This window comes from Protopterus annectens, chromosome 5.part0 (genome assembly GCF_019279795.1).
Source record: "Protopterus annectens isolate FY-2018-M chromosome 5.part0, PAN1.0, whole genome shotgun sequence".
NCBI classification, from domain to species: Eukaryota; Metazoa; Chordata; order Ceratodontiformes; family Protopteridae; genus Protopterus; species Protopterus annectens.
In genome coordinates this window covers 710,058,598-710,081,640 of record NC_056735.1, presented here as the reverse complement: position 1 = coordinate 710,081,640, position 23,043 = coordinate 710,058,598, and the positions used below count along the sequence as shown (strand labels likewise).

At 37.7% G+C, this 23,043-nt stretch overlaps 1 protein-coding gene across 3 annotated transcripts in view; it reads right to left on the bottom strand.

The window, feature by feature from the left end:
• The window catches only part of MID1 (midline 1), a 1,755,005-nt gene that overhangs the window by 147,227 nt on the left and 1,584,735 nt on the right, over positions 1 to 23,043 (bottom strand). For all 3 annotated transcript variants that reach the window (XM_044072558.1, XM_044072557.1, XM_044072556.1), the window contains exon 7: positions 17,513 to 17,656. In XM_044072558.1, the coding sequence (XP_043928493.1) occupies positions 17,513 to 17,656 (144 nt within the window). The remainder of the gene's footprint in view (positions 1 to 17,512; positions 17,657 to 23,043) is intronic.

Sequence of the window (23,043 nt, the reverse complement as noted above, 5' to 3'; positions counted from 1 at the left end):
CTAAAGGCCTGTGCTGAGGTATCTCTAAAAATTCTCTGAGTCTCTTTTTGGACTGATGATAGTCTTGGTATTCCCAATTGAAATGCTCTCTTAAAGTATGTAAGGATTCACCAAAAGAGAAATCCTCTGAAGGGGAGGCAGAGGGAATGGATTCCTCTGCATCTGAATCCTCACAGGCTAATAAGGGCATGTCCTGATAATCAGAAAGGTCAGAGTCATTGGACTCCTGATCTGTAGAATCTGAAGGCAACTGAATTCTTTGTCTCTTAGCAGGGGAAGACTGGCTTCCCCCAATTAGTGTTATAAGGTCTTCAACCATTCTATGCATTTGTTTTTGTGGCAAGTGGGCCTGAGCATGCATTTTGTTCATCGGTTTTCTAGGCGTAGTGCATACTCTGGGCCTAAGAAACTCGGTAGTTTTGGCAAAAAAAGAAGTTGTCGGTTTGATTCAAACATCGGTAGGCCAGAAAACACCCTCAAACGTCCGTGCCTGCACAGCGGCTCCGGACCCATCGAAGGTAGAGACATCTGCTGGTTCCATAGTCAAAGAAGCATCTCATGGCATACTGGACTCCAAATTTGTCCCAGCAGAGGCCTGCAAATTCATAGAACTGGGCATCAGGGGCTGTGAAGGCATCTCTCTGAGTACTGGTGGACTGGCAACTAGCTAACGGAAGCTTCGTCGGCAGTTTTGGACCTATGCGGTCTGTCTCTGTCTTCATCCTTACGTTTTTTCAGAAGATCGGTAGTCGGATGGCTTACTGAAGCCATTTCGGAATACGGAGATTGAGATTGAATGAATTTAGCAACAAAAACAGCCCGAAGATGAATGGTTCAGGTGTTAAACAAGGCACAAAACTGACAGCGAGGGATGTCATGGTCTGGGCCTAAACAGGTGACACAGTACGAATGAAAATCTCTGTGAGATATTTGTTCCCACAGGCAAGACAATTGTTAACTTTTACTGACATCGGTTAAAGCAAGAAAAAAGGATCACCAATAGGGTACTTAACTTTAGAAGACTTCAGGATTATCAACTCGAAAAATGAAAATTTCAGGTAGCGGCCGACCGGCACTTGCGAACTGCTTCTGCTTTGGGCTCCTCCTCTGCAAGAAAGACTGATGTAATGGCATCGGCTGCCTGTTTTTATACCCCCTGATGACCTGACGTCATGGAAGAAGCGACAGCATCCGACGCAGAAATACCAAGACTCTGGTGTTCGAGCCAAAAGAGGGCTACCTGCAGGCAGATAAGCCAAGTGTGATGACAGCAACAGTGAAACACGAAGAACATCTGGGAATGGAAATTAATCAAAATCCAAGACAAGACAAACTGCAAACCAACACAATGGAAGTAAAAGCACAGAACACAGCAGATTAGCAATAAAATAGTGTTTTACCATTTAGAGCTTTCATCCTCAGTAATATAGACTTCATCAGAACTCAGATTACATAATGCACTTTGTTTAAATACATTGCAAACCCCTCCCATTTTTAATTGATCAATTAACAAAAATAATTTAAAAATGCATGCATCAAAAATGCATCTTGTGCTGAAAAATGTAAATTACAGCTTAAAAATCTTCAATAAAATAACAAATATACTAGATTACTAAAGAACAATATGTTAATAAAACACAGTTGTAAAATATAGCTATAAATAAGTAAATAAAAAAAAATACTAATGGTAATCTAACACTTAAACTGCATAGTTCAATACAATGAAATGGTTTAAAAACACATTAATAAACATTCCTGTTGCTGTATAATATACAAACTGTACATGCATATAACAAAATAATGTGGACATAGAGATTACAGAAAAAAGCAGCTTTTAAGTTTAATAAGTTACTGATAGATACTGCTTCATTGAGACCAGGACTTAAAATGGCATTTGTTTTTATCTGCCACTTAAGTTCTAGAAATTCTAAAAAAAACTTAAATGCCACCAACCCCCCCCCAGGGTTAAATGATCATGTTTCACTTGTACCAATATTAAAAGATAGGGCAACTGTTTTATAAGACTGTTTATAATTAACCAGTATTTTTAAGATTGTTTTTGTACTTCCTATTCTTTATATTACTGCTTTTAAGTTAACCTGCTTGTTTTACTTTTAATTGTAATTGTATTATTGAATAATTTATTTGATTATTAATTAATTAAGGTATAAAAGCACTTTTTGGCTTTGGCAATCAGTTTTGATAAAGTCCTGGCAGACAAAAGCGCTTAACTCAGTCTGTGCTTTGTTTCAATAAACTGGAGTGTTTTTCGCTATCCTGACTGTTTATTGGTATCTGATCTGGTTCCATGAGGTGTTGGTTCATTTGTGTGGAGTTTCTCCTCGGATTTCGCTTTTTACCTGGTTTAAGTAAATAAATAAATTTACTAATGGTAATCTAACACTTAAAATATATAGTTCAATACAATGAAATGGTTTAAAAACACATGAATAATCATTCCTGGTGCTCTATAATATACAAACTGTACATGCATATAACAAAATAATGTGGACATAGAGATTACAGAAAAAAAAACAGCTTTTAAGTTTAATAAGCTACTGATAGATACTGCTTCATTGAGACTGGGACTTGAAGTGGCATTTGTTTTTATCTGCCATTTAAGTTCTTGAAATTCTAAAAAATCTTCCTTTGGTGCCTTTCTCTGTCCTAAGTCTACATGATCTATCACCGTGAACTTGAATGAGTGGGTGTGATTGTCCTTGAGATGATTATACAAAGTATTGCATTCATCTTTCCTTTTGATCCCATAAAATGTTGGTAAATTCTGGTTCTAAAGCTCTTAACAGTTTTTCCTATATAAAATGCATTACAAGTCTGACATATGGCTAAATATATCACCCCCTTGCTCCCACAGTTATATTTATGGTTATTGGTTATTGCCCCGTAATTAGCCAAGGTAACTTCAGAACCTTCCAAAATATATTTACATTGTGAACAATGTCCACATCTATTTATTTTTCCATTGTTATTAGTGAATTTACCACGGGGAGTGGAAATAAGAAAAACAAAGGACAATGTAAAAATGGTAATGGACCTTAAGTATGTTTGTAAAAAGTTAAGCAATAAGTAGTACTGTATCAATATACAAAAAGAAGGACTACAACCTTTAGTCTAGCAGAATTCCAAGGGGGGAAATGTCTTCAGTCAAGAAAGTAAAAATACAGCATCTGACATATTAAACTTTAGCAAATTGTGAAACTACAGTTAAACAGAGTTGAAATCATTACAAGAAGAAATCTTTCTGAAAGGAGGAAGCGATCACTGAAGGGACCATTCTTTTTCAGAATGATGCTGATAATAGCTACTCTGTTTAAGATGTAGAAACAATTATGGCCTAGGCCACAATGCTTATGCTTTTTTTTCTTATGGGACTGAATAAAATATATGGAGTGGTGACAAATGTGATAAGTCATCATCTGACTTCCAGATCCATTAATAAAATTCATCAATGTTTTGTAAAACTAATGAGAATAAAAAAATATTTTTAGTTTTTTAGTGTAATAAATAATAAAGGAAAGTGCCCAAGAAGGACTTTAAAAGTAAGATCTTGAAGATAACTGACATTACTTTTGCTGCTGGTGGTATGTTTAATTACTCATCCATAACTTTAAACTTGAATGTCAGAATTAAAAAGGGTCTTAAATGGATTTAAGATTGTTACAAGTCATAAGCTTTTAGTCATCGAAACATTGTTATCAGGAAAGTCTAAGATATATTGTAAGAAAGGCATCTATCTAGCAGGAGGTGGAGTTAGATTACTACAAGAAGAGAGATCCAGGAGCAAAGTTTTACTATGTGGAAGGGAAGGGAGAGACGATAACTCGTCTAATGCAGAAATCAAGAATGGTTGCTTATCATTATTATATATGAATGCCAAGAACCTTAATGAAATATATGATAATTGCCTACTTTACTGGAACCAGAAAATGAAAGGTATAGTTATAAAATCTCTTGATAGTATGACACCCTATATATCAAAGCACAGAAACAGTAGACATCTACTGAATGACAGAAATAGACTTGGGGGTGGAAGTATTACAATATATATTCCCAGCTAAGCCAAAATATGCACTAGAACTATTTGTCTATTCCAGACTACTGCACTGTGGTAATAAAATTAGAATGTATTTAATTAGGGAAATCTATTACCCTTTAGAGAGTTGAAAATACAGGTTATAAAAATACAACAGAGTCAGACATGGAGGCATTTTTGGAGGTATGTACAGCTTCTCAACAAACACACTACCTACGGTGACTTAGGTTATTTGGAAATCTAAGATTTGGATTAATGAGTGATATGCAGTGTAAAGTTTACATATGATTTTAAAATAAGGAGCAGTTCTGCAAACCGGACTTATAGTTATTTTATATACAGTGCTTAGCTGCCGTGATTTTTTGGACTGTAATTTGAATAGCAAGTGACCTTTCTTGCAAATTCAAATTAAATTTATCTTAATCAAACCAGTGGGTTTGATTATGACATACAAAAAAAAATGGAAATCTGAAAATGAGCAAAGAATTTAGGAGGTACGATAATACAGTTATATATAAAGTCACATTACAGTAAAAGTGATAAGTCTCAAAAGGCTTTTTAATTTTTTTATGCTTGACTCAGAGTAGAATAGCTCATACAACCAGCTCTGAAATTTCTGCACCATCTAATAACTGTAACAGAAGCTGTAACAAAATTCAGCCATGACCTGATGTTGCATGCAGTGGATGATTCATACTTGTCCTGGAAAGATAGCAAACAACTCAGGAACTGGAAGGATGGTAACAGGACAGTAGTCAGAAAACACATACAACTCCAAGTTAAGCGCTTTCGACTGTATCCCAGTCTTCATCAGAACAATAAAATATGTAATCCAATGATATATATACACATATCCTAATCATACAATAGTATAATTGATGAAAAACCGCCAAAAAGTTTAAAGAGACATGGCCATTATTCACTGATACTATACTCTGTTCCCCTACTTTAAAATCATGACGTAGCTGTACACAGTTATGCACATACAATGCTACACCTAAATTTATGCATAAAAATATGTAAATGAAAAAATTAAAAACTATGGTAATAAATGCAGTGCTAATGATGTTCCATCTGTATATACTAAATGTAATAATATTAAAAAATGGGTGTATTAATCTCATATTCTAAACAAAGTTATAATAAACAACTGCACTGTGGGTTGTGTGCTCCCATGTAATTATTCTAATGCTAAAAAAGGTTTAATGCTAATAAAATTGTTGAGACCCGGTGGTCTTTTGCCATTTACTTTAATCTCATTTTCCAGTCACCTCCAAAAGGTGTGACATCCACCTGTTCAATAATAGAAAATAAAAAACTATGGTCATCTCCCTTCTCTAATATATGCCTATATAGTGCATTTTTTGTATCATGTTTCCCTATTTTGTAAAGGTGTTCGTAAATACGCCTATTCAGCTGTCTCTCTGTCTTACCTATATAGTGTGCATTACATTTGGTGCAGACAGCCAAATAGACCACCGTTTACAATTTCCTCTCTTGCATTTGATGGAAGTATGGCAAATATCGTCCAGTTTAATTGTCCTGTTCAGGTTAATATATTTGCACTGTTTACAATTTCCACATTTAACTGTGCCCTTGAATGTATCCTGTGTTTGTGTATTGTAACTACCTCTTTCCAGTAACTTTTTCAAGTTTGGGGCTGTTTTATAAACACATCTCGGTTTTGTACCCAATATTTGTTCTGTGTCCATGACCATCAGTGTCGTCCAATATCTTTCTAAAATTTCCTTAATGATATATGTACTGGGAGTGTACATTAGTACACAAACCCTACCTGATGACTCACTGTGTATCCCCTCATGTTTGTCCAATTGATAGGAACCTAATAGGGGTGGGTATTTGTTTCCCCATTCATTATATACATAGTTGATTACTTCCATGACCATCTTTTCTGGATAAGCTCTACTGATAAACATTTCCTTAATGGTGTTAAGTTCGGTGTCCAAGATGGGCATGTTGGATGACATTGCCCTTTGATAACATTTTGGAATACGTGTGGTGGATGGTTACTACTATAATGGACGTAGTCATTTGAGAATGTAGGTTTTCTGTATATTCTGGAGGTGAACCCCCGAGTATCATGACTCAAAATTTCTTTGTGACTATATTCGTGGGTGAATTGTAAAAACTCAACAGTATTGTTTAAATACACCATGAATTCCTGCAACCTATCCTCAGAGGCCTTCCACAAAATGAAAATGTCGTCCAGGTACCTAACATATAATGCAATGTCTTGGAAAAATGAGCTCTTGAACACGTACTCAGATTCCCATTCGGCCATGACCAGGTTCGCGAAGATGGGAGCACATGCTGCGGTCTGCCTGAAATATTCTCCTTGAAAAGAGATGTAGTTATAATCTAACACCAATGACATCATGTCACAGATTAGGCTGATTTTCTCCCAAGAGAAATCAGTGTACTTTGTAAGACTTCTTTCAAAATATTCTAATCCCTCTGTCTTAGGAATACTGGAGAAGAGGTCGATAACATCCACTGTCAAATAAATCAAGTTGGTTTTCCATATAACCCAAAAATCTCCAGGAATCCTTGATTATGTGGGGGATGTTGTCGTAAACCTTCTTAAGCCATCTATCAATCAATTTCCCTAGCTTGAAGGTTTTCGACCTGGAACCTGACACAATTGGTCGAAAAGGAGGTTGTTCAATAGATTTATGTATCTTGGGAATACCTACCATCTTTGCTAGAACCGGATGATCTACTTTCACAAAAGAATATGTGTCATTAGATATCCTGTTGTCTATAAGGTATTCTTCAATAATAAGATCAATACGTTTATGACCGATGTTAACTTGATTCAGTGAAATATTCTCATAGTTCCCTGAATTATAGAGAATAATCTCTTGATTATAGTCAACGGTAGAAAAGATCACAACCCCACCTCCTTTGTCAGGTTTCATTACCCTGATGTCCCTATTATTCATAATGTTGGATAAACTTTTTCTTTCCATGCTAGTTAAATTATCAGAAATGTTATTCCCTTGATTTTTCATCTTGTTATATGTCCAGTAAATGTCATTGCATACTAATTGCTCAAAATTGTGCACATGGGGGTTGGAAGTTGGTATGTATGTACTTTTTTTAGTGAGATCAGTCCCTGCTATACCTTTGGCCCTGATATTAGAATCCGTATTTTTGTCAAATTGTAATGCCAAATTCAACTTCCTGCAATATTTTTTGACCTCCTTAATACTGTCGAGTACATTCCATCCTCTCATAGGTATAAACTTCATACCTTTGCTAAACAATTTGGCACTGGTGTTGTCAATCTCTGTAGTAGTGTAATTAAACACCTTAAAACCATCATATAATATGATTCTAGGTTTGAGATTATTATCCTGTTGGCCTGTCAAATTTAAATTATGGGTCTCCATCTCCTTGAAGTTATTAGAATCAATCGTCATAGAAGTATTAACGGTCATCAAATGGTTGTTAGCACTTTTTATAATATTGGACAGGCTTAGGTCCTGTGCCATTGTTTTTGTACCCTCCAAGCTAGGTAAAATCTTCCCCCCTGAAAATTTTCTTCCCTATAGGAGTTCTTTGGTTCTTTTCTCCTAGATGGATATTTATTGTGCATTTTTGGATCTTTGTGACTTGACCATACATAAGCCCTGTCATTCTTATAGGCCTCCACATCATGTTGTATTTTCTTATTTTTCCTGTCTACAATATTATGCACATTATTATCAGCAAAAGTGTACTGCTTCATATACAAATCTTTTAAACTATCGTAGTCCTTATGCTGTGTAATTGTAAGGTTCATGTGTTCTAATTCATCTGCTAACATACTTAATTTTTCATCCTGATGTTTAATATTAATATTTGAGGGATTTGGATATGCGTTTATGAAATTATTAATTAAACATCAGTACCAAATATCAGGGCCAAAGGTATAGCAGGGACTGATCTCACTAAAAAAAGTACATACATACCGACTTCCAACCCCCATGTGCACAATTTTGAGCAATTAGTATGCAATGACATTTACTGGACATATAACAAGATGAAAAATCAAGGGAATAACATTTCTGATAATTTAACTAGCATGGAAAGAAAAAGTTTATCCAACATTATGAATAATAGGGACATCAGGGTAATGAAACCTGACAAAGGAGGTGGGGTTGTGATCTTTTCTACCGTTGACTATAATCAAGAGATTCATAACATTCTCTATAATTCAGGGAACTATGAGAATATTTCACTGAATCAAGTTAACATCGGTCATAAACGTATTGATCTTATTATTGAAGAATACCTTATAGACAACAGGATATCTAATGACACATATTCTTTCAAAGTAGAGATCCGGTTCTAGCAAAAAGATGGTAGGTATTCCCAAGATACATAAATCTATTGAACAACCTCCTTAAATTGATTGATAGATGACAACATCCCCACATAATCAAGGATTTCTGGAGATTTTTGACAGTGGATGTTCTCCAGTATTCCTAAGACAGAGGGATTAGAATATTTTGAAAGAAGTCTTGATTTCTCTTGGGAGAAAATCAGCCTAATCTGTGACATGATGTCATTGGTGTTAGATTATAACTACATCTCTGTGGCGATGGGAGCAGCGCTCCCCATCCATCTCTCCTTCTTTATGGCTGAGTGGGAATCTGAAAACCCACATTCTCAAATGACTACGTCCATTATAGTAGTAACCATCCACCACACGTATTCCAAAATGTTATCAAAGGGCAATGTATAACATGCCCATCTTCGACACCGAACTTAACACCATTAAGGAAATGTTTATCAGTAGAGCTTATCCAGAAAAGATGGTCATGGAAGTAATCAACTATGTATATAATGAATGGGGAAACAAATACCCACCCCTATTAGGTTCCTATCAATTGGACAAACATGAGGGGATACACAGTGAGTCATCAGGTAGGGTTTGTGTACTAATGTACACTCCCAGTACATATATCATTAAGGAAATTTTAGAAAGATATTGGACGACACTGATGGTCATGGACACAGAACAAATATTGGGTACAAAACCGAGATGTGTTTATAAAACAGCCCCAAACTTGAAAAAGTTACTGGAAAGAGGTAGTTACAATACACAAACACAGGATACATTCAAGGGCACAGTTAAATGTGGAAATTGTAAACAGTGCAAATATATTAACCTGAACAGGACAATTAAACTGGACGATATTTGCCATACTTCCATCAAATGCAAGAGAGCAGGTGGTCTACTTGGCTGTCTGCACTAAATGTAATGCACACTATATAGGTAAGACAGAGAGACAGCTGAATAAAACATGATACAAAGACCATAGTTTTTATTTTCTATTATTGAACAGGTGGATGTCACCTTTTTTTGGTGACTGGAGAAATGAGAGATTGATTAGCATTAAGTAGTAAAAAAATTTTTTTTGATTCAACGAGACCACATTTTATTAGCATTAAACCTTTTTAGCATTAGAATAATAGCACACAACCCACAGTGCAGTTGTTTATTATAACTTTGTTTAGAATATGAGATTAAATATTATTACATTTAGTATATACAGATGGAACATCATTAGCACTGCATTTATTACCATAGTTTTTAATTTTTTCATTTACATATTTTTATGCATAAATTTAGGTGTAGCAATAGTATCAGTGAATAATGGCCATGTCTCTTTAAACTTTTTGGCGGTTTTTCATCAATTATACTATTGTATGATTAGGATATGTGTATATATATCATTGGATTACATATTTTATTGTTCTGATGAAGACTGGGATACAGTTGTATGTGTTTTCTACAATAAATCTCTGGTGACTACTGTCCTGACCATCCTTCCAGTTCTTGTCCTGGAAAGAAATAGCTAATGGTATTATGAAGGCTTTTTAACTGACTTTGGAGAAATTATTTTACTCTTCAGTCCATTTAGAGCTGCTAAGAAACTTTCAAGACAATTGTCAATGCCCTGAATGATGAATATACATGAAGGAAGAGGTATAGTGCCTTTTTTAGGCAAGATTCAAATGACAAATTCACCACCGTGACAGGTACAAGCAAGCAAAGTCTGAGAGTAATGCTACTTAATGCTAGAAGTCTAAACCTCAAAATGCACTCACTCGAGGCACTCCTTAAAATGGAGAACATCAACATCTGTGCAGTAACAGAGACCTGGTTCAAGGCACCCCCTGCATTACCAGGCTATAATTCATACCACACCTTTTGGCCACCTAACCTGGACCAAAGCACTAAAGGTGGAGGTGTGTCCATACTCATTAAGGATATTCACACTTCCAGGCTAGTTGCTCAGCATAATGCATCTGAGATTATCCAAGTGCAACTAACTCTGGGCAAGACCGCAATGCAAATTGTAGCTTGCTACAGATCCCCCACCATGCCCCAGGGTTCCCACTCCTCATTTCTTGATACACTGGAAAATATTAGGGTACAACCTAACACCCTAATAATGGGTAATTTCAAATACCCCACCATTAACTGGGAAAACTAGTCATGTACCAACTCTTGTACTCAACATTTTCTGGAATTCATAAATTCCAATGCCTTGGATCAACTTATCCACACCCCCACCAGGGGCAGCAATATCCTAGACCTGGTCATTACCAACATGGGCAACCAGTGTTCCACACCAGAGGTCAATTCCTCATTGGTCAGATCCGACCACAAGCAAATCACTCTAGACATCCACATCCCACCCCTAACTCCATTAAGGAAACCACCATAAATAAATTTCTCCAAAGCCAACTTCACGCTTCTTAACCATCACCCATGCTGATGGACAATAGCGATATGACTGCTGAATCCTATACATTTGCACTTTATAAGCACTTACATGAGTGAATGGATCATGCAATCCCTAACAGAACCAAGATGCTATCCTCCAAAAAAAGGAAGTCAATCTGGTGGTCCCCTGCTATAAACAAACTCTACAACAGAAGAAAGAAATTGTTGCAAAAAAGAGCAAAATCCCATGGTTGGAGGAACTCCCTGGTCAGCTTCAGTAAGAAACTGAGATTCCTCATAAAATCCTCCAAAGCTAGTTACGAAAACAAATCACCACTGATTCTAAAGACAACCACAAAGCATTCTATAGCTATGTCAAGAATCTTAATGGCAACACTCAGATCTGCTCTGAGTTACAGCACAATGGCACTAAATATACAGAACCAACTGATATTGCCAACATCCTAGCAGATAGGTTCAGTGCTAACTTTACCCCTTTCTCATCCCTTAAAGGGCCCATCTCTATACCGGAAGAATGCAAAGTACCTGTAATCATGGCTGCACAGGTAAAAAACACACCCTCTAAAGCCAAGAACACAGCACCCATGGGACCTGACAACATCCCAGGCTGCATTCTACATGAACTACAGAACGAACTGGAACCCCACCTAAGTACCATGTTCAATCATAGCCTCACCTCAGGCCTTGTGCCCACTGAATGGTGCACAGCAACAGTTACCCCACTCCACAAAGGGGGAACCATGACGGACCCCAGGAACTACCACCCCATTAGCCTGACGAGCCTAGTCTGCAAGGCTGTGGAGCATATCATCATGGAACTTATAAACAATAACACTGGTAATCTCCACACTCCGGACCCTACCCAGTTCGGGTTTGTAAAAGGCAGATCATGTCTCCTAAACCTGAAAGACTTCTTTGAATCGGTCACCAAAGCCGTAGATGAGGGTAAAGTGGTACACACAGCCTATCTAGATCTCGCCAAGGCTTTCGACACCATCCCCCACTCTGGAATTATAGACAAACTCACTAAACTAGGCATAAATCCCCATGTCACAAGATAGGTTGCCAACTGGCTCACTGACAGAACCCACACTATGAAAGTAGCAAACTCTAAATCCAACTTCAGACCAGTGACAAGTGGAGTACCACAGGGTTCAGTCCTAGGTCCTCTCCTGTTTGGTATCTACTTCTCTGAAGTACAGGCTAACACAGAAGATCTTTGGCTAACAAAGTTCACAGATGACTGCAAACTAGGAGCCATAAGCAAAACTCCTAATGATGTGGACATCCTACAAAAGGGCCTCACTTAGACAGATGCCTGGTGTCAAAGCCATGGCCTCAAGCTCAATGCCAAAAAGTGCATTGTCATCCCTTTTGGTAAAAACTCTGTACCCATGAACTACCACAGTAGTCTACTTAACACCAAAAGTGTGATAAGAGACCTTGGGACACAGGTGGACAGTAGTCTCTCCTTTGATAATCACATCACCACAATAGTCAGGAAATCCTTCTACATGGCACACCATCAGCACAAAAGGTTTCTCATCAAGGAAAAAAGAGGTCACGGTTCCCCTCTACTCATCACTCATTAGACCCATTATAGAGTACAGTATCCTTTTTGGTATGTGCCTCACAAGACATCTACAACAACTAGAAAGGCCACAGAAATACCTCACAGAGAGGATTACTGGCCTCAAACAGATGCCCTATGCAGACCATCTCAAAAAACTCCAGCTTTACTCTGTCGCATATCGCCTACTCAGAGGCGATCTCTGCCTAACATACAAAGCTATGTCAAACCCAGAGCTGCTGGACATGCTCCACGTAAAGAAATCCCAATCCCTCCGAGCTACACGCTCTAGGGACCTAAACCTTGTCACCACAATAAACAGAATATGCTGGAGTGATAGATTCCTGTCCCAGAGACTTCCCATACTCTGGAACAAACTACCTATCTATATCAAACAAAGCTCCTCATTAGCACTCTTCAAGAAAAATCTTGATGATTGGGTGGGAGATAGGAAATTCACCCCGGGGATCACTTCTGTGGCTCTGCTTGACAGGGGCACAGGAAAATAATTTTCTTGGGTGGCAAAAGCCAGGGTACTGTTTGGCTAGGCTTATATAGGCCCTAGGACCAATAGCCTAGTACCTACCTATGAACCTATGAAACTATTAAACCAAAACCATGGATAAAAAAAAGTGATAATGTACAGAATAAGCCAATTCAATGAAAAGACAGTTCATTAGACATGGATAATCGCCCCCTTTTTTTATCCATTTAATATTTCAGAGTTTGCTATATTAGGTGGGGGAGGTAAATGGCAGTCAAACCCCAGTTATACTAAAACAAATGCATGCTTTCAATGATCCAATGAGCTACGGCTATTCTGATTAAACAATATTGTACAGATATGTACCAGACTGCATAATAAATCCAGTCTTGTTGGATAATATGTTTACAAGTTTCAGTAAAAATTAACGATTGTATTAATTGGAAGAAAATTTGTAAAGGAGTGTATAAGAGAATTTTACCTAGAGCTGAGTTCAAAAAAGCAGGTTTAGTTGGTTGTTTAAGTATGTTGGGAGGCTATGGCTACTAGAAATTTTTGAATATCTCTTATCATCTGCATAAGTCTGCAAAACCCTCGCTATGCTTACAAATGGAAGAAGTACTGTTTGAGATGTATTATTAGAGAAGGTAAGGCTTCACTTGACCTGTTAATGGACATATCCGAGTTCTCAGGGAATAGAATGTTTAATGTACTTTTGACAGAGTTGTGGAGCACTGCCCTTTGTGAGGTTAGAGTTTACAAAAATATACTTCCTCCAAAGCTAGTTTAAGGTGACATTTGCTCATCGTAAATACATGCAGTTGTTTTAGGGTTACATAGCATTCTCTGTTTCTTCTGATTCTTCCCTCTCCCCACTTGATCCCACCCTTTCACAAATTGCTGCCTAAACTTTGATCTCAGATTACTTACCCACTGACCCTGTATCTTGATATCCACTGTTATAATTCATGGTGTTTCCATCTTCACCTACAACTCCTCACATTTTATCTCATATCTAAATTCTCCTACACCATCTTACTTTTAGAGATCAAACAAATGCTGGTCACACCTCTCCCTTTCACTTACCCTTTATCTGTTTACTAATTTAATGCTGCTCATTTCTCTTCCCTTCTTCTTACCCTTTACATCAGCCAACTAAATTAATGCTGCTCATACATCGCCCTTCTTCTCACCTTTTAATACATACTTGCTAAACTAACAATGCTCACACTCATCCTTTAACACTTGGTTATTAAACTAATGCTGCTCACAGCACTCCCTTCTTCTTACCCACATGATATCTACCTACTAGAACAAACATGCTCATACTCCTCTGTTTTTCTTTACCTTTAACACCTGCTCACTAAATTAATGTTACTCACATCTATCCCTTCTTCTTCCTTTACCATCTCTATTGCTGTGCCACAGCTGTTTCACTCTCAGATGATGACTAGTAATCCTAACCTCTGTGCAGCCCTTGAGCTCAAGACAAGGAAAAAAGAAGCATTTCTTGCCACTTGCTTTACCTGCTCATAGCCGCATCCAATATTTACATGTCTGAGCCACATCCAGTCTTTTGCATGTAAGGGGGATGAAAAGGTTAAGAAGCAGTGAACAGCCAAAAGGCAGACCCTAGGATAGGGGAGTCATATGTTAAAAACAAAAATTATTATCAAACTTAACTATAATATAGAACATTGTTGCAGTCAGATAATGAAAATACTGCTGTTCAGGAATGATATAAACAAAAATAAAAAGTTTATTAATAGCAGCAAGTCAGATTACATCAAGAGAGGGGATTAACTTTCAGCCACATTACATACCACCTCATTTGTGCTCCAGTTTCCTCCCACATCCCAAAGACATGCTGTAGGTGGACTGGACACTCTAAATTGGCCCTAGGCATGAGTGCGTGCATGTGTGTGCCTTCTGTGGAAGGTTGGGTGCCGAGCTGGCAACTCAACACCGTAAAACTCCACTGCCAATCATGAGCGGACAGGTGATCCGCTGTGGCAACCCCTAACCGAGAAAAGCCGAAAGAAGAAGAAAAAGATTTATTGGATCAGACTAAGGTGTAAAACAGCAATTATCAGTCAAAATCACAATAGTGTGATCTGTAGCCCAGCTATAACACAAAGGCTGTCACAGACTCATGAAGTACTATACAAAACTCGTAAATCTTCAGCCAAGCAAAAATCAGACAGCTCTGCAAATGGTGCCATATTGGAAGTTCTCTCCTCATATTGTAAGTATCAAATATGAGTTTTAATATCACTAAACAGCATGTGCAGAATCAGCTTACAGAGTAAACAAATGTGACTTGGTTAATGTCCAACTGCTTATCTAAGCAAAGATAGTAGACTGCAAAAAATTCCAAATGTAGTAAGTTGGAGATTTTACAAAATATAGGTTAGCAAAAGCCATTATACATTAAAGTGAACCCCATGAAAAACATTTTGTGTTTTTAAATGTCCACCAGCTGTCATCACTAGCAAGGTATATGGTGTCCATCCTCTGAATGAATGAACATAGATCAAAGAGCTCTCAGATAAAGAATATAAGCAGTCTTCCACAGATTAGAACAAAACACCAGAAGTCAGCAACTCATTAGAGCACAACACTTAAGCTAATCACAAGTCAAATGGCAGAGCACATGACACCAGTTTATGCTGCAAGGTACAGCAATTATCTTCATGCAAGGCAATGTTACACAAAAAATTATTTAATACAGTGACCCACTAAGAAAAGAACAAAAACACAGATGATTACTTTAAATAAAACAATCATAGTTGACTGCATAGCTACTTATTCATATTTTAAAGTTATGTCAGTATGCATTGCATTGTATTGAGTCATTTAAATGCTTTATCCCACAATGGCAAGAAAAAATACTGAACTAAGTTTATAAAAATAAAATAAAACGGCTCAGAATAATAGTATCAACACTTTTTATCTTAAAAACACAACTGGTAAGTGCTTTCATTCACAGGGAACTTCATCAGACCTGGTTGTATAACAAACACCACTTCATTTAAATAATAGCATCAGCTGCATCACATGACACATCAGTGCTTTAATCCATTCCTATTAAGAACTACTTTAAAATTTTCCCTATCACTCATGCCTGGATCTGCACCCATATTCAGTCTTACTGCCAGCAGTATTCTTTCCAGTTTAAATCATCTTCTGCATCCCATCTTTCAGCATAATTAGAAACTTGATCTATTACAGAAAATTTAAACTCAGTTTTTGTATACAAGATCCAGGTATGAATGATAGGGAAAATTTTAAAGTAGTTCTTAATCAGAAAGGGTTAAAACACTGATGTGTCATGTGATGCAATTGATGGTACTATTTAAATGAAGTGGTGTTTATTATACAACCAGATCTGATGAAATTCCTTGTGAAAGAAAGTGCTTAACTGTTGAGTTTTTATGATTAAACGTTTTGATACTATTATTCTGAGCCATTTTATTTCATCATTTAAATGTTTATTTAAACCACTAGAACAAAGCTATATCTAAAAGCAAGATTTACAGTCCACTGCACATATATATCAAATGCAGTCAGTTGTGATGCTTTGTACTGGAACTGGAACAGTTATCTGACTATCTATCTACCTACTCACTCACCTACTTATCTTGATCAGTGTTTTCTGATCTACATGTTCATTATCTATGTGGGTAACACTTCTTTTATGAAGGCAACAAAAACTAAACTTTAAATCCGCAGCATCGACCAAAGAAAAATATCCATCACTGAGCTCGCAGAATAATTTCCCATGGGAAACAATGCTGAAACCAGGTGGCCACAGCAACACTCAGCTGCACAGTCTTAGGTTCAAAGAACACAGTCACTCTGGCTACAAATGTATATAAAAATGGCACTCACCTCTGATCCCTAAAGTGATCCCGTCTGCCACAGAGAAGCAGTAGAAACACTCATGGTTTTGTGTGTGTGTGTGTGTGTGTGTGTGTGTGTGTGTGTGTGTGTGTGTGTGCGCATGCATGTATGGGTGCATGTGTAAAATATACTAAGTAAGCAAGCAACCACAAGAGTACACAGAATCCTAATCAGCATCTCAGCTGAATGATTCTGGACGAAGTCAAACTAATGGAGGGAGAAAGACTAATAATCAGGGACAGTTTTTATACATTCCTGTAATTATTCTGTATGTGACATACAAAGTGAGCCAAGTTTTCTACACACACACACACACACACACACACACACACACACACACACACACACACACACACACACACACACACACACACACACACACACACACACACACACACACACACACACACACAGCCATGAGTGTTTCTGTTTATTCTATGGGGATGGTTGGGATGCCTTTAGGGAATATCGCTGTGTGCCACTTTTCTACGCAGCATTTGAGGGAACAGTGAATGTGTTATTTGCCCTTAAGTCTGCACAGCCAAGCAGCACTGCAACCTCCATATTTTGGTTTTCTTTCCCTCAAGGAAATGTACCATAGCCTCAATAAGCTGAGAAAAAAAATCACTACACATTTCATTTAATAAGTAGTTATTTACTTCAGTATGTTGATGCAATGGAATATTCTAGATAGTAGTTAAGTCTTGTGTAAAACAGAAATAAGGAAATTTCACTTACTAACAACATTGGTTTGACCAGTAAATATTGTATACTGCAGTTCATATGATACCACGCTGAATTCATCATCAGATGTCCAGTGAACAGTAATTGTGTCATGGGATGCTGTGCATAGTTCTTCTCGAATACATGGAGGATTTGGAGCTAAAAATACAAATGATACTCTGTCTCATCTGAATAGATAGTTATTTATACACATATGAAACTAATTAACATACAGTTCAATGAAAACATTTTTGAATTTCCATCACTTTTAATTAAATCTTGCTTAAAAGTTTTTATTATGTTTTTCCTTTCATACTTAGAGCTTGCATTTAATTGTCCTTTTCTAATATAATAGATCATAAGCCACGGTGGTACAGCGGTAGTGTTGTTGCCTCACAGCAAGAGGTTCTCCTGTTCGATTCTCGGCTGAAGTGCCTTCTGTGTAGAGTCTGCATGTCTCCCTGCCATCGAGTAGCCTCCGAAAGACATGTGTGAATGGGCGTGCCTTTGCTGAAGGTTGGGCGTCGGGCTGGCAACTCAACACCATAAAAATCTATTGCCAATCATTAGCAGACCGGAGTTCCGCTATGGCGACCCCTAACCGGGAAAAGCCAAAAGTCAAACAAATAATTATTAACCTATTTCTTATTTACTTTTTTGCTAAACTAATAAGCAAATAGTTCTTGAGAATGTTTTCCAGCTATGATGTGAACTACGAGACAATGACAAATGCAATTTGTGTTAACAACTAACAACAGCTAACTTAATGGTAGTTTTTTTTTTTTGGATAAAATGCCCCAGAATTAACTGGGAATCATACATGACCTCAAATATGCAGGCCAAGAGACTCCTGGACTTTGTTAACATAAACAACTGATACAACTAGTCTGTAAGCCCACCAGGGGCACAAGTATCCTTGACCTGGTCCTCATGAACATTAGGCAATGACGTACTCTCTCCCTTGTGTAATGTCCTCATTAATCAGGTTGGACCACAAAGTTGTCTCCTTTGAAATGAATATTAAACATGGAACCTCAGCTGACCCCAAAAGACTTAAAAATATTCCAAGGCTAATTACCTCCTATTAAATTACAATGTAGCAAAATTCCAAGACCCCAAACCCACAGAACACAGCTGGCTATGCAGAATTGTTCACAAAAACCCTGTATAATCACACAAAAAGCTGCAAAAGACGTGTACCTATACAAAACAAACAGAACAACCACAAAAAACAGGCCACCCTGTTGGAATCCCATTATAAATAGATGGCATAACAAAAGAAAGAAAACCAGGTCCAAAAACAGGAAGGGCATTATCCACCAAGGTAAGAAATCCCTCATCAATCTGAACAAGCAACTCAGAGGACTAATCACATCCAGCAAAGCCAAATATGAGATAATAAGAGCCGCCAAACTAAGGACAACCATAAGGCCTTCTTCATTTATGTCTGTTATGTCTGCAACCTTGAAGGCAACACACAAGAATGTGCCAAACTAATGGTGAATGGGTCCAGAGGATATAGCAAACTTGGTAGTCAATAAATTTACCTCCACGTTTACCCTCAAATCATCTTCAGGAAATACCAAACATCACGAGGGAGCAGGTCCTTGTGGTCTCTAAGGCCAAGAACACTAGTTCAGTGCGCCTTGATATTATTCCAGGATGTTCCTGAATAGCATGAAACATGACCTGTCAGTCTCACTTAGATGTGTATTTAACCATAGGCTCCCGACTGGCTTCATGCCAGATGAATGGAGGACTACAACAACTATCCATCTACACAAGGAGGACATTCCATGGACCTGAGGATTTAGAGCCCCATAAGTCTGATTATTCTTATATGCAAGGCCATGGAAAGAATTGGCATGAATCTGATAAACAATGACAAAACCTGCAGATACTGGACCCTACCCAGTTTGGTTTTGTTAAAGGCAGGTCATGTATACTTAACCTGTTGAACTTCTTCAAGAAGGTCACTAAAGCTGGGGACAAGGGCAAAACACTGCACAGTGCCTACCTTAACCTAGCCAATGTGTTCAATAAAATGCTTTACTTGTTGTCGTAGATAAAACAACAAAATTAGGCATAAATGCATATTTCACCTGATGGATAGCTAGATGGCTCAAGGTCAGAACATAAGAAGTTAAGATAGATGAATCCATCTCTACAAAGAGGTCAGTAACTAGCAGTGTCCCACAGGGATTGGTGTAGGGCCTCTCTTTTTTTTAGCATCTACTGCTCTGAAGCCAAGGCAAATGTCAAGTATCTCTGGCTGAACAAGTTTGCAGATGACTGCAAGTGAGGTGTGGTCACTGAAACCCATAAAGACATAGATATCCTTCAAGAGGGCCTGATGCAGACAAACAACTGATGCCATAGACATGGACTAAAACTCAATATGAAAAAATGCATAATAGTACCCTTTGGAAAGAGGGCTACCCCTTGAAATTACCACATTGCTAACACACTCCTAAAAGTATACCCAGTGGTCAGGGATCAGGGAAAGCATCTTGATAGAAACTTGACCCTTGACCACCACTCTACATTGCACAACTTATAAGTAAGGGTATGGCACACAGGTCAAATGAGGTCATTGTTCCACTGTACTTGACTGTCATCAGACCAATCATCAAATGCACCATAACCTTCAGCATGCATTTCAGCAGGCACTTGAAACAGCTTAAGAGACCACAGAGATTCATCAAAAACGAATAAAAGGAGTAAACAACAAGTCCCATGTGTGTTATCTCAAAGCCCTATCCCATTCTTGGTCTTCTACAGGCTGCTGCATGATGATCTATGTCTAGCCTACAAGGCATTCTATGATCCCACACAGGTGGATTTGTTGCATATCCATAAAACAAATATCAGAAATATCTATTCTAAGGACCTAAACCTTGTCTGTAATATAAACTGGACAAGTTCATTCCTAACTCTACTCCAGTGTAACTTGGAGCAATGGATGAGAATTTGCAAATTTACCTCTGGTTTGGCCCTTATATTGCTAATGGACAAAGGCAGCCTGGAAACACTTGGTGCGTACAAGACCATAATAGTAAAATTCCTTGGAGTATTGATACATGTCAGCAATATCTTGGGAAATTTATGGTAAGACTGGCTAGGCTTAAAGTGGCTTTTGGGCTAATAACCACCAAGGAAGGCATGAACCTATAAAAATGGAAGACGTAATTTTAGCTGGACAAAACTCAGATTTAAAAAGGACCTGCAGTTTTTTAGCAGAAAGTAGTCAGACGTCAAAACACTGAACTTGTAATGGTTGAGCTGTTAAGCAGAAAAGTAGCATTAATCACTCCACTACAGTGTCTTTCAAGTACCCAAATGTAGATTATCCCAGCAAGCATATTTTTACTTTAGAAAAATAACACTGCACTTTGGATACTGCATCCATCTCCAATAACGATTAGCTCTGGTTTGTCTTTGAATCTTGGCAAACATCTCCTTTTCTGTAAGAAAAGTTGACTACAGATCACTCGCTTCAAAATTAAAATTATGCTCCTTGGTAGCATTGACAAGTTCTAATTGCTTAAAGTCTGTTCCCCATTTATAAGAGTGTTTCTGTTTCAATTCTCAGCTGAGATACCTTCTGTGTGGAGTCTACATGTTGTCCCTGTGTTTGTGTGGGCTCCCTCCAGGTGCTTGGATTTCCTCCCACGTTCGAAAGACATGCAGTAGGTTTATTGGACCCTCTAAATTGGCCATAGGTGTAAGTGTGAGTGCAAGTGTGTGGTGTGGAAGAACTACCATGGTAGGGCTGGCACACTCTAGATGGCTATCACTGCTGAAGTGACACCCTGTCACCATGTGCAAAAATGAGAAAAAGGAGTTGTAGATGGATGCATCGCTTTTCAAATACTTGGGGTCATTGACTGGACTCTGTTACTCATCTCACCACAGTACTACTGCATACATGCCATATATATGGTTTACCATCAAACTACTGAAGGCAAAAACATTTGCTATCAAAAGAATGAACTCAAATTTGCAAAACAAAAACAAAATTTAACCTAAATGTCAAACATCGGAAACACGACAAATTAAATTTGACATATCAGACGTCCGGTTTTGAAAGTCTGTATGTCCTTTTACATTTTAGCAGGGGAGTAAGCCCCACTGCACCCCCCACACCCCCTGCAAATTATATATACCAACTCCAAGATCGCACTACATTGAGGAAAAGGTAAATTCCCCAATCCTCACTGTACTGGGATCTCCATTCACAATGCCGAACTTATAGAAATGAATTAGCTTTACTTTTCTTATTATGCTTTCACATTATTCCAGTTCGGCTTTGTGAAACTTTGAAAATGTACTTTTGACCACATGATTTTCATAAACGAGCCTTTGAAATTTTGATGGCAAACCCAGATATATATATATATATATATATATATATATATATGTATGTATGCATACCCAAAACAGTTTTTTTTTTTTGCTCTCTACCACAGCTGCCTTAGTTGAGGATGATTTAAATAACACTAAAGAATGCACCCCATTTTTGTGGCAAGTGAGTCTTAAGGCACTATTGAATGAAGTTTGTTTAAAGATATTTTTTTAGTGCTGTCTATAAACAACTATCACTGAAAGATGAGACAGTAAATGGCCTTATTAGAAACATACTACTGGATTTTCCTCAGCTTAAAAGTATGTGATGACATTAGGATAGTCACAATCATTATTTTTTTACTTAGAAGCTCACCAGTGTTCAGCTACCATGCACAGCTTTATAAAAGAGCATCATGATGTGTGATTAGGTTACAGCTGGGTTTTTCTATGTCACAGTTCATTCAAGTTACGTAAACTTCAGTAAATTGTGCAGTTTGATATCTTAATGCCACTGTACAATGAATAAAGCATTTAACAACTTGACTAGAAAAATAAATTAATCAAATAGTAAAATGTTGTAATTACTTGGAGCCATTGTGTTTCCCACATTGTTCTGATTACTCTTTGTAATGGGCTGTCTAGACACCTACAATCCCTTGTGTCTTGAATGAGATTTTCCCACTGTTTGAAGGCTGACCACAAATTCTGTGTAGCCCAGTCATCTTATTGCCGGCTACAACATCCTGCTGGCTCTCTCCTTGGACCTTTGATATTATATTTCATGACTTAGCTTATGGGTAGATAAATACAACCTAATCCTTTTCCTTATGTATATATCATTGGCAGCCCCTCCTATCGTGTACATTGCTGGTATCTCCACGATAAGTGCATAGCTTTGCATGAAATCTCAGCTGTTGGCTATAAATATCAAAATGTATATCTGACACCATCACAGATGGCACCCTGTTCGAGGTTCTACACTTGGCAGCGAGACTCCCAAAGCTTTCAGTAATTAAGCATGACCTTGCAGCTAAACCAGAAAGGTATAAAATTTACTGCTGCAAATTAAAAGCATTTTTGGCAGAGGATACTCACCTGCGCCCTCCCCCAACCACAATCACACATAATTTTGTAGTGTTTTGGGATTCACATTATCAGATCTCGAACATACAGTGGGAACGTCATTACTGACTACCTGT